Below are 13,170 nucleotides of genomic sequence, written 5' to 3' on the forward strand. Positions count from 1 at the left end.
AAAATGATGTAGCGGTGTCTTTCCCCTACATGGCTCTTAACAATAACTTGCTGTATCAAGTGGTAAAGCAAGGGGAGGAGGTGGTAGAACAGTTAGTGGTCCCCAAACCCTTTCGCCGGATGGTACTAGATTTAGCCCATGGGCATATAATGGGTGGACACCTGGGTGTAGAGAAAACAAAGGAGAGAATAACCCAGAGATTCTTTTGGCCAGGCTTACATGGAGATGTCAAAGCACATTGTGAGTCATGCCCGGAATGTCAATATTCTGCGCCCTCACCCCATTTTCACAGTCCGCTAGTAGCTCTACCCATAATTGAAGTACCGTTTGAAAGAGTGGGCATGGACCTAGTGGGTCCAGTAGTAAAGTCTGCCCGGGGCCATCAGCACATACTGGTTATACTTGACTATGCCACCCGGTATCCTGAAGCCATCCCCTTGCGTAATACCTCAGCTAAAAATATCGCCAAAGAGCTTGTCCGGGTGTTTAGTCGTGTAGGTATTCCAAAAGAGATATTAACGGATCAGGGCACGCCATTTATGTCTAGAGTTATGAAAGAGTTATGCAAATTGTTAAAAATCTCCCATCTCCGTACCTCTGTCTACCACCCCCAAACCGATGGGCTTGTGGAAAGGTTTAACAAGACCCTTAAGAATATGTTAAAAAAGGTGGTGGACAAAGATGGGAGAAATTGGGATTTTTTGCTACCATATCTCATGTTTGCTATACGAGAAGTACCTCAGGCATCTACAGGATATTCACCTTTTGAATTACTGTATGGTAGACATCCCAGGGGATTGCTAGATGTTGCAAAAGAAACCTGGGAGACAGAGTCCACGCCCTATAGAAGTACCATCGAGCATATCTCACAGATGCAGGATAGAATTGCAGCTGTCATGCCACTTGTTCGGGAACACATGGAGCAAGCCCAGGAGGTCCAGAGAAGGGTTTATAACCGGGGTGCCAGGATCCGTACCTTCAACCCTGGGGATAGAGTGCTGGTGCTAGTCCCCACCGTGGAAAGCAAATTCCTCGCAAAGTGGCAAGGTCCCTTTGAAATTAGGGAGAAAGTGGGGGAAGTAAATTATAAAGTTTACCAGCCAGGGAAAAGGAAACCTGAACAAATCTATCATGTTAATCTCTTAAAACCTTGGAAAGACAGGGAAAGTTTGTTGGCAGTACCAAGCCCCCAAAAGGACGTGGTTCCCGTGGCCCCTCAGGTACCTATAACGGAAACCTTGTCAGTAGCCCAACAAAATGATGTTAAGGAGTTTGTGAGGAAAAATGGAGATTTCTTCTCCCACCTACCTGGACTGACGATGGTCATACAGCATGACATAGTTACCCAGCCCGGGGTCCGTGTAAATGTCAAGCCCTATAGAATACCCGAGGCCAGGCGGGAGGCGGTGGCAAAGGAAATAAAGGACATGTTAGAGTTGGGAGTGATTGAGGAAACTCACAGTGAGTGGTCGAGTCCCATAGTGTTGGTCCCAAAACCAGATGGAACAATTTGTTTCTGTAATGATTTCAGGAAACTGAACAGTGTGTCTAAGTTTGATGCGTACCCGATGCCTCGGGTGGATGAACTCATTGACAGGTTGGGAACGGCTCGGTACATAACCACCTTAGATTTAACTAAAGGCTATTGGCAGATTCCTTTAACGGAAGCTGCAAAAGAAAAGACGGCATTCTCTACCCCCGAGGGGTCTTTTCAGTATAAGCGGATGCAGTTTGGTTTACATGGTGCTCCGGCATCATTCCAACGAATGATGGACAAAACGCTAAGACCACATCGCCAATATGCAGCTGCCTATTTGGACGATGTCGTCATCCACAGTTCAGACTGGGAGTCTCATTTGTCCCGCTTGCAAGCAGTAGTAGATTCGCTGAGGGAAGCAGGTCTTACCGCCAACCCCAAAAAGTGTGCCATAGGCTTGGAAGAGGCCAAATATCTTGGTTACATCATTGGTCGAGGTCTCATTAGGCCTCAGATAAATAAAATCGAGGCAATTCAAAAGTGGCCCCGACCGGTAAATAAAAAGCAAGTCCGGGCATTTCTTGGGATCACAGGATACTACAGGCGGTTTATCCCCAATTTTGCCACCATTGCAGCCCCACTGACAGATCTGACAAAAGGTAGGGGGTCGGTCATGATTAAGTGGAATCCCGAGGCGGAGACCGCATTTCAAAGGCTGAAACAAGCTCTCTGTGCCCAACCTGTGCTTGTGACTGCAGATTTCACAACAGAGTTTGTGGTACAGACTGATGCCTCTGACGTGGGACTAGGTGCGGTACTGTCCCAAATAAGAGATGGGGAGGAGCACCCCGTGGTCTTCCTAAGTAGAAAGCTCAATAAACATGAGAGAAACTATGCCATTGTGGAGAAGGAAGGTTTGGCCATCAAATGGGCCTTGGAGGCCCTGAAATATTACCTGTTAGGAAGACAGTTCAAGTTGGTTACTGATCATGCCCCGCTCAAATGGATGTGCGATAACCAGGAGAAAAATAGCCGAGTGACAAGGTGGTTTCTTGCGCTACAAGCGTTCAGATTTACGGTGGAACACAGAGCAGGGAAACTGCAAAGCAATGTAGATGCCCTCTCCCAGGTCCATTGCCTGGTTGGAACAGTTGCTCAGCCGCAGGGGCTTGAGCAGAGGGGGGGGGATATGTGACAGTATGAACGGCAGAGTGATGGATGGACGATATGTGTCACCTCGCATGAGATCATACTGTGAGGTGTAAGGTGGAGTCCACTCCGGGTTTTTGGGGCCACAATGGCAGAGGTGGTTCCGGACCAGAGTTTGGGCTCCACTGATGACCACCAACAGGTGATACAAAAAGGGCAGGGCTGGAGCAAGGAGTCGCTCGTGGCCTGGGACTCAGAGAGGTATTCTGAGAGAGCTGTGTGTGTGTACTATACCTACAAGAAAAGGTTTGCGTTTGTTTTGTTTTTGGGTGACAGGGGGAAGCCCTTCACCTCTGAGAGAGGAAAGTTTCTTGTTTAGTTAGTGCCTGGATGGCAAGGGTTTATTTTACTGTTTTGTTTGTTTTGGCATTTTTGCAAACCTGTAAATAAAGCTGACAACCAGTCAGATTTTAAGAAAGCCTGCTGTGCGGTCTACCTTTTTCCCAGGGAAGGAGATCCCCCACCTGAGCTAACCCCACTATATATATATATATATACAGTCATGGCCGAAATTGTTGGCACCCTTGATATTTTTCCTGAAAATCAAGTATTTCACACAAAAAAGGTATTGCATTAACACATGTTTTGCTATACACATGTTTATTCCCTTTGTATGTATTGGAACAAATATAAAACAGAGGCAGAAAAGCAAATATGACATAATGTCACACAAAACCCCAAAAATGGGCTGGACAAAAGTATTGGCACCCTTAACTTAATATTTGGTTGCACACCCTTTGGAAAACATAACTGAAATCAGTCGCTTCCTATAACCATCAATAAGCTTCTGACACCTCTCACCCGGAATTTTGGCCCACTCTTCCTTTGCAAACAGCTCCAGGTCTCTCTTATTGGAAGGACACCTTTTCCCAACAGCAATTTTAAGATCTCTCCACAGGTGTTCAATGGGATTTAGATCTGGGCTCATTGCTGGCCACTTCAGAACTCTCCAGCGCTTCTTTGCCATCCATTTCTGAGTGCTTTTTGACGTATGTTTGGGGTCATTGTCCTGCTGGAAGACCCAGGATCTTGGACGCAAACCCAGCTTTCTGACACTGGGCCCTACAGTGCGACCCAAAATCCTTTGGTAATCCTCAGATTTCATGATGCCTTGCACACAGTCAAGGCACCCAGTGCCAGAGGCAGCAAAACAACCCCAAAACATCATTGAACCTCCACCATATTTTACCGTAGGTACTGTGTTTTGTTCTTTGTAGGCCTCATTCCGTTTTCGGTAAACAGTAGAATGATGTGCTTTACCGAAAAGCTCTATCTTGGTCTCATCTGTCCACAAGACGTTTTCCCAGAAGGCTTTTGGCTTACTCAAGTACATTTTGGCAAACTGTAGTCTTGCTTTTTTATGTCTCTGTGTCAGCAGTGGGGTCCTCCTGGGTCTCCTGCCATAGCGTTTCATTTCATTTAAATGTCGACGGATAGTTCGCGCTGACACTGATGCTCCCTGAGCCTGCAGGACAGCTTGAATGTCTTTGGAACATGTTTGGGGCTGCTTATCCACCATCCGGACTATTCTGCGTTGCAATCTTTCATCAATTTTCCTCATCCGTCCACGACCAGGGAGATTAGCTACAGTGCCATGGGTTGCAAACTTCTTGATAATGTTGCGCACTGTGGACAAAGGCAAATCTAGTTCTCTGGAGATGGACTTGTAACCTTGAGATTGTTGATATTTTGCCACAATTTTGGTTCTCAGGTCCTCAGACAGTTCTCGTCTCCTCTTTCTGTTGTCCATGCTTAGTGTGGCACAGACAGACACACAATGCAAAGGTTAAGTGAACGTCTCTCCTTTTTATCTGCTTTCAGGTGTGATTTCTATATTGCCCACACCTGTTACTTGCCCCAGGTGAGTTTACAGGAGCATCACATGCTTGTAACATTCTTATTTATCCGCAGTTGTGAAAGGGTGCCAATACTTTTGTCCAGCCCATTTTTGGAGGTTTGTGTGACATTATGTCGAATTTGCTTTCTTTCCTCCCTTTTTTTGTTTTGTCCCAATACACACAAAGGGAATAAACATGTGTATAGCAAAACATGTGTTAATGCAATACGTTTCGTGAGAAATACATGATTTCCTGGAGAAATATCAAGGGTGCCAACAATTTCGGCCATGACTGTATATATATATACACATATACACACATACATATACACACACTGAGAGTTCATGTTTAATCATCATGTGCATGATACTTTCTGCAACAGTTAGTAGAGTTGTAGGCAAGCCACATATAAATAAACCTTGTAATGTTGTAATGACACAGGAGTTAAGAGTCTCTCTGGTCTTGGCAAATGGAGGCATCCATGGGACTGTCATTGTTACTTTTGTTGATGTGCTACAATAAATATGGGAGCGTGCAATTTCATCTGGTGTGTGTGGCTGCTCTTTTCTTCAAATCTTTGAAATGGACCCTCTGTCAGGTTTTCATTGCTGTGTCCTTGCTGGGAAGATTTTGCTGCACATCTTGTCCCTCCCAACAGGAACACAGATGGTAATACTTGACAGGTTCTAACCCCAACTTATTCTGCTAAAAACATTGGTATGGGGCTAAGGGGAAATATTTCTCAAATGTGACAAGGATAGATAAAAACATGGTCCCCCTCCCATGCCAAAATTCCACAATCCAAATATTTTTCGAGCTTTGCTATTACTTTAATCAGTTTGTTTGGGCCAACTTGGCTAAGACAGTCAATATCCTTTACTAATTGATGCGGCTGCTGTTGGCGCTGTATAAACTTTACGTAGTATTGGCAGATGACATCAAGATCTCCACCTCCTTCATCGGAAGCTTCAAATTCATTAATAAAAATACAAGGCTTCCCATGAATGACTGAGCAGCACTCAATTTTGTTCCAGCAGCAAAGGAGAAGTCCCCATATTGCTGGTTGAACACAGTGCTGTATGTAGCTGATGCTACACTAGCAGAAGCCACAGCAGTTAGTAAAGGAAATAGTTGGTTTGGGCCAGGCAAATTATTTAAAATGACAGCAAAGCTGGAGTTAGGCTTTAAGTCAATTGTGGAATTTTGGATGGGAAGTGGGCCAATATCTAATAATTGTCCCTCACAGTTGAGTGCTGCTGTAATGTTATGCAGTCTTCTTTCCAGCCAGCAGGTGGAGCATTACTTTTCTTTTTCAACTGTTCAATGTTTACAGAACTCAATGTATAATCACAGCAGTGACTCCTATGGTATCAGGAGGCTCAGAAGGAGTTAAATGTTTTTGGAAAAGGAAGATTTTTTTTATACTGTATATATACACATGCACAAACCATGATAGTTTCCCTTTATATGTCCTGTTTGTTTAGTTGGCAACATGTATTCTCACACCACCATAAAAATTGAATTTATATTTTTCAGTGTTACAGATCCCCCTTCACAAATCCAAATTATGAATGGATACAGTACAGTGGAGCCACAACCCAGAGGACTTGGAAATGTTCATTCTAAACACACAGCAAGCAGCAGTTCAGCCATTCCACCACTGCTACCTCATCTGTTGTTTCTACTTTGGCATTTACAGCAACTTTTAATAGTGCGATGAGAATGGGAAACAAGACAGCCAATATACATACTGATACGAAAGGGCAAGCTTGTTAATGGACAGTTACGTGTTTTCAAGCACAAGAGGATGTCTAATGGCATGCATGTAGCATGCTCAGATGTCCTTGCCCCTAACAGCTTTACCTTTTACTGGACCTTTAAAATGACCTACTTGGAAAATGTTGCCTTTTATTTGAAAAGTGTATTTTTCTCTTCTTTTGAGGAAGAATGATTCCATAACGATCCCATAATGCACTTGGGAAATGTAAAATTCTGTGATAGATTTAATATAGATTTATAACATGTGACTCAAATTATTTTGTTTTCTAATAAGAAAAAAAAAGTATTTTTGAACAGATCACTTTATTTCTTAATGGCTATAATTCATTATACAGGGAAAAAAAAAAAAAAAAGAGAACATAAAGACCCCCAAGGTACTTTTACTGTAAATAAAGGGAACTTGTAATTTTTTCCAGGTAGTTCCCTGTGAGAATTCTGCCACCATGTGGTACTGATGTGATATTGCAGGTTGAGAAAACGTCTAACTTACCTTAGTGGAAGTCAATGCATCTGTCAATAGTTTTGTGTAAAGAAAATGATATCAATATATTTAAAAAATTTGGGGAAAAAGTGAAATTGTTAAATTTCAATGTAATCTATTTTCACTTGTCACTGTTACTATAACAAAACAGTGGCACATTCGGTTTAGGATCACGTCACACTTGCGATCCTGCTGTAATGGTGGCAGGATTCCTCTGCAGGGCAGACACATACTCTCCTGCTTCCACTAGGTCTACTCCTTGCTCATCGGCCCAAAAAGGGAGCTACTAGGTGGAAACAGGTGAGTGAGTATCTTCTCTGCACTTTTTTAGTGTTCCTGTTGCTCAAAAAGAAAATAACAGGTCCAGTTGACTAGCTCAGCTCCTAATCCCAAAAACATGTAAAGAATAAACCAAAAGAAGAATATTGGGATTTTAAACGGTGCTGAAAACCTCCCCTCAGAAAATACTCATAAAGACCTTTTCATAAACAAAATTTTAGTGCAAAATGCATTAAAATATCTCAGGGTATAATCCCCTAAAAACCGTGCTTATATAAAAATAAACCCAAAAGCAGTTCAGCAACCCCCAACAACATCTCTCACACCCCACCAGCTCCCGGCATGAATCATGTAATATTGATTGTAATACAAAAGACAGTGTAATCAAGAAACAAGGAGAGGATTGTATAAAGGACATCCGAACACGTTTTGCAAATAGCTTCTTCAGGGATTCAAGAGCTGAAGCTGCTGGAGAAAAAGAACAAAATCTAATAATATACACATAATGCCAAAAAAAACATGAATGGTATCCTGAGGAAGTCACGTGCTTCAATCGTGATACGCGTAGATACGCCGGTAGGAGGGGCCTGAGCAGCAGCCGCGGTCACGTCAGATCCGGTGTGGACGCCATCTTGGTGCACCCAGAAATAGCCCACACATGCAGTACACCCATAGTGTGGTGAGAAACGCTGGATACATCTTTTAATACGTGAGTAGGTTTATGTGATTTGTTCTTAATAAACCAACGGTATTACACTAGATTTGGATTTCTTGCCTTACTGGGGACGTCTATGGAGTGGCACTGGTCTTGATAACAGGAGGCAGCATTGGCTACTTATTCTACAGAGGAGAGAGTCCCAACACTACTGCTAAGGAGGACCCCACCTTGTGGAGGAGCGTTAAGCTACAGCATAAGGCTCATTGGTCCTGAGGGGCCTGGGCAGGAAGGTGAGGGGGCACCCCAGGCACTGAGGATTGTCACATGGTTTTGAGCACCTGCATGAAGAGATTTTTTCCTCGTTTTATTAGGGCACTCACCTTCTATGTTATTTGCATGATATTTATTGCCACCTTTAGGGAAACACGCACAGGTTCAGCACTTATTTGATCCCTCAAGTGAGGATTTGTTCCAATATATGGGTTTTGAGTCCATTGTGTTTTTACGGTCATATTAAGTGAATGTTTGGTATGTTACTATATAGCGCTGCACTACGGTAAGATTTTATATTGTATTGTTTGGTGCCCATTTAGTGCTGGCTGCATAGCTCTTATATTTAATAGCGCAGGAGTACCTTTCATATCTAACTTATGAAAGTAACCCTCAAGGGGTATTTGACCTGACGCCCCACAGTGCACAACTACTGAGGAAAGAGGTAAGAAGATGGAATATAGGAGATCAGCCTTGTGCCCAGAAATCCAATCTGGGAGCCCCAGCAGCCCAAGCATAGAGAGGAGAGACCACAATACAATCCACAAATGTCCCCTTTAGTAGTGCTGAATAGATTAAACCGAATTATAGGCAGCACAACATTGGGGTCTACAGAGGAATTGCCACAAAGCAAGTATGGGATATAAAAGGTATACATATATGTATCCATAAAAACTACCTTGATGTAGAGCTGTCCAAAAAGGTCCAAGAAGATATAAGAAGAGCTCTGCTATAGCCACAATCTTGCTATCCACATCCAAAGCCTGTAGTAGAAAGACCAATAGTGTTCACTATAGCTTATCCTCTGGTGACAGATATCTGCACAAAAGTAAAACCAGACCATAAAACAACAAATCAGTATATAGAAAAACATACCTTTGAACACAATTGTGGCAATAGTAACCTCTGCAAGCACCGCCATGGGGATAATGACCCTGTCTGAACTGCAGCAGGGTTTATAAGGGAGAGAAAGATGCCCCGGCGTCCACACGTTAGGACTCATCAATGCAGGTGGATGTCACAGTGAACACACGCGGTGATGATAGAGAGACAAGCGCCATATCAGCCCAGGAATAAACAAATCGCCAGCACCTATGGCAAACAGCGGGATGCAATATATCCCATAATTATAAAAGGAGGTAGTATACGCAGAGACACTGCAAAAGCAGTATACAATTGGTCAATATAACATGGATAAATAAATTGATTTAAGGATCATACACAATACAACCATATGTAACCATGTATTCCTAGCCTCCAAATGGACTTTAAATATATACCAAGCCAATTTCTGGGCTGTGGGCCCATCTCCTATATTGCATTTTCTTACCTCCGACCTCAATAGTCGTGCACTGTGGGTCATCCATCAGCTCAGGTCAAATTCCCCTTCAGGGTTACCTTTCTAAGTTATGAATTTTATGTGTTTCTTCCTAAATATAGTTATATATTGTGTACCATTCATGTTTTTTTCTTTGTTGGCATTATGTGTATATTATTATATTTTCTATCTTTCAGGCAGCTACAGCCAATTGCACTCCTTAAACCCCTGAAGAAGCTATTTGCAAAACGCATTGGGATATTGATACAATCTCCCTTATTTCTTGATTACAGTCTTTTGTATTACAGTCAATATTATATGATTCATGTCGGGGGGGAGATGGTGTTGGGGGTTGCCAAGCTGCTTTTGGTTTTATGTTTATATATGCGTGGTTTTTAGGGGATTATACCGAGAGAGTATTTTCTGAGAGGATGTTTTCAGCACTGTTTAAGATCCCAATAACCATCTTTTGGTTGAGTGTTCCTGTTGCTGCTAACATCACAATCAGAAGTGTTCCATGGGCCTTAGGTCTTCATTTACTGATCTGCAGTTGCTAAATCTAGCACATATGATTGATGATTGTTTTGTAAATTATTTTAAATGAACAAAATGTATTATATCACAGCTTTCTGTTCTATCTGAAATAAAATCACTCTATTTTGCTAGCAAATGAAATGTAGGTTTTAACAGTGTTCCTGACTTCAGGATGGCTGCAATGCAGCACACAGCATTGTTGAGGATGAGAGGCACCAAATGAATTACCTTCATAAGAGCACCCATACAACTCTGGAATCATATATGGAATAAAAATAACTGCTGTAGAAGTTAATTGGACACTTTGAAAGTGCCATTTAAAGTGTTACAGTAAAAATCAGTCTGCATATGCAGTAAAGCATGCTTGTTATACTGTGTAACCTAAGGGGTTAATCCTGAGCGTTCTGTAAAAAGGTCTGATCCTCCCCTTTTTCTACTGTCCCCAATCCATATGCTTATAGAACAGAGCCTTGGGGGCAAGCTGCACATACTAAGTTTGGTGTGTATTGCAAGTTTTTTTTTTCTTGGGAGAGTGCATGTGATCAACACAGGGCCAATCAGAGGGTCAGAGGTTATGCAGCCTCATAGGACAATCGGCAGAATGGAAACTCCTACAAACCTCTGCTCTATAGCAGAAGTACTGCTACAGGGCAACAGGGCTGCGCAAAATCACAGATATATGTAATCTGCATTTCCGTGTAGGGGGCGCTCACGCCACCCTACCTGTGCCGCTATTGTCAGCTAGAGATGTCAATCATCGGGTCCCAGATGGCGATTCCTGGCCAGCACTCAGCGATCATTGGGGAAAACTGACAGGGGAGAGACCTCTGTGTAAACAACATTGGTCTCTCTGCTGTCAGCATGGACATGCTGCTTTGTTCTCTTTTCACAGCAGAGAAATACAAAGCAGCACATCTCTGTAGTAAAACACAACACAGTGTACACAGTAAAACACACACATCACACAGTTAACCCTTTGATCACCCCAGATAACACCTTCCTGCCCAGTGCGTACAGTGTCAGTGATTTTTATTAGCACTGATCACGGTATTAGTGTCATTGGGATGTCAGTGGCAGTTACGTAATCCCCCCCCCCCAGTGTCAGAATGCCCACCGCAGTCCCACAATAAGTCGACGATCTCTGCCATTAGTATAAATAAAAATTCCAGTATATATATACCATTTGTAAACACTATAACTTTCACGTAAACCAATTAATTTACACGTAATGGGATTTTTGTTAGCAAACACGTAGCAGAATACATTTTGGCCTAAATTTATGAAATTTGATTTTTTACATTTTTTTTACTGGATGTTTTATAGCAAAAAGTCTTTTTTTTTGTTTTTTTAAAAATGTCGGTCTTTTTTGTTTATAGCACAAAACATAAAAACTGCAGAGGTGATCAAATACCACCGAAAGAAAGCTCTATTTGTGGGGGGAAAAAAAGGACATAAATTTCATTTGGGTGCAGCATTGCATGACCGTGCAATTGTCAGTTAAAGTAACGCAGTGCCGTATCGCAAAAAAATGACCTGGTCAAGAAGGGGGGTAAATCCTCTTGAGGGCAAATGGTTAACCAGTGCTTTGCTGGACATTGATAGAAGTCACATGACTGTGATACAGTCACACAGCTGCTGATGAGAAAAGGTATTTAGCAGTTTATATTTACTAAAATAATTGCATTTCCATGGTCTGTGTACTGTGGGAGACCAGATATAGTGAATGCAGGGTCCTGGGTTTAGTAACACTTTAAAGTGTTACTAAACGCAGGACCCTGCATTCACTATATCTGGTCTCCCACAGGACACACAACATGGAAGTGCAATTATTTTAGTAAATATAAACTGCTAAATCCCTTTTCTCATCAGCAATTAGAGCAGTCTTGTGGCTTCAGAAGAGCACTGGTTAAAGCTTGCAGGAGGAGTTTTATTTCTGCTCTAGGAGGATGCAAAACCCCTGACCTCTGTCTGGATAGCGCTGATTGGCTCTGTGCTGATCACATGCACTCTCCCAAGAAAAAAAAAAAACCTCTTTAGCAATACACACCAAACCGAGCATGTGGCTACGGGTTCTGTCTGTCTTATCAGGTGGACACCCGAACAAGATGAGGGGCAGAGAAAACAGGATCAAACGGTCTTTTTACACAATGCAGAGGATTAACCCCTTTGGTTCCTCAGTGAGTATAACCAGCATGCTTTACTGCATATACAGACTGATTTTACTGTTGTGGGTTTAGTAACACAAAGTTTCTTTTTTCCTGCGGTTAGTCTGGAAATACGGGCAACATGATCTAAGCTAACAATCATATGTGCAGAAGCCAGTGCTTGTTAGCCGCTAATCAGAGCTATTGTTTTGTTTAGCAGAGTGTGCTGAACATTTCTGCTATAAGTTCACGGTCACTGAAGTGACCATGAGCTTACAGCAGAGGAGGAATGTAGGTCCGTATGGTATACGGACCTGGCCTGCTGGAAGCAGTGCTGTAGGTCTTTACACCGTACAGACCTGGCAAGGAGAGGGTTAAGACCACCTAAAGTTTCCTACATCTTATATCACAGGTGACATGTTGCTGCCTTATTTCAGCTGACATATAGCAACTCCATATGAATCTAGATTTTAGGGAATTACAATAGCTGAACTGAAAAATTGTTTCACAATTTGCAAAGAAATATGTAAACGTGCTTTCACATATCTTCCTAAACATAAGTGTGAAATGTATTTTAAGCTGGCCATACATGGATCAAAATTTGGCTGGTTCAGCAGTGGCCACTGTGGTTTAAGAGAAGTCGATTTACCAATCGACTTCTGTTCAACCACCTTCTATTTTAGCTGCACGCTCAGTACTGCAGCGCTGATCTGTGTATTCTAATGGCGAGGAAGTCTCCCTGCTGTCAGAATACAATGACACAGTGGAAGCACTTGGGTCAGTTTTTTTTTTCCAACCCGCTGGTTGAAACAAAAAAAAATACTAATGTATGGGCAGTTTACGTTTACTATATGCACAATGTATCAAACAATTTACATGTTTTTTTCATAGATTACACGGTTTCACCTTTTTGATCCTTCGTTTATATTTCAGTGCTGCTAATCTTTTGCAACCTCTTTACAGCCACTTCCTGTCTACATGCATGCACTCCAGCGATAGCTTCATGGTATTTCTTAGGGTGGGTTTCCTGAAAGTGATGACAGTGGACTATACCTTTGTAATGTGTGTTGAAACAGCCACCATCAGAAATCAAACACAGAAGTACACATGGGAAACAGTGACAGGAGTAGGTGACCCTATAACAACAAGAAGTGCCTAAACAAATACCTTCATGGCAGGATCA

The 13,170-nt window shown here is 42.4% G+C and overlaps 1 protein-coding gene across 1 annotated transcript in view; it reads left to right on the forward strand.

The window, feature by feature from the left end:
* The window catches only part of LOC149467965 (metalloprotease TIKI1-like), a 185,344-nt gene extending 175,360 nt beyond the window's left edge, over positions 1 to 9,984 (forward strand). Inside the window, exon 7 of the mRNA XM_089670859.1 lies at positions 6,061 to 9,984. Coding sequence (XP_089526985.1) covers positions 6,061 to 6,244 — 184 coding nt within the window. The 3' untranslated portion in view covers positions 6,245 to 9,984. The remainder of the gene's footprint in view (positions 1 to 6,060) is intronic.
* The last annotated feature ends 3,186 nt before the right edge of the window (positions 9,985 to 13,170 follow it).

Source organism: Staurois parvus, unplaced genomic scaffold (genome assembly GCF_062004578.1).
Source record: "Staurois parvus isolate SC_StPar_1 unplaced genomic scaffold, SC_StPar_1.0 ptg000096l, whole genome shotgun sequence".
NCBI lineage: Eukaryota > Metazoa > Chordata > Amphibia > Anura > Ranidae > Staurois > Staurois parvus.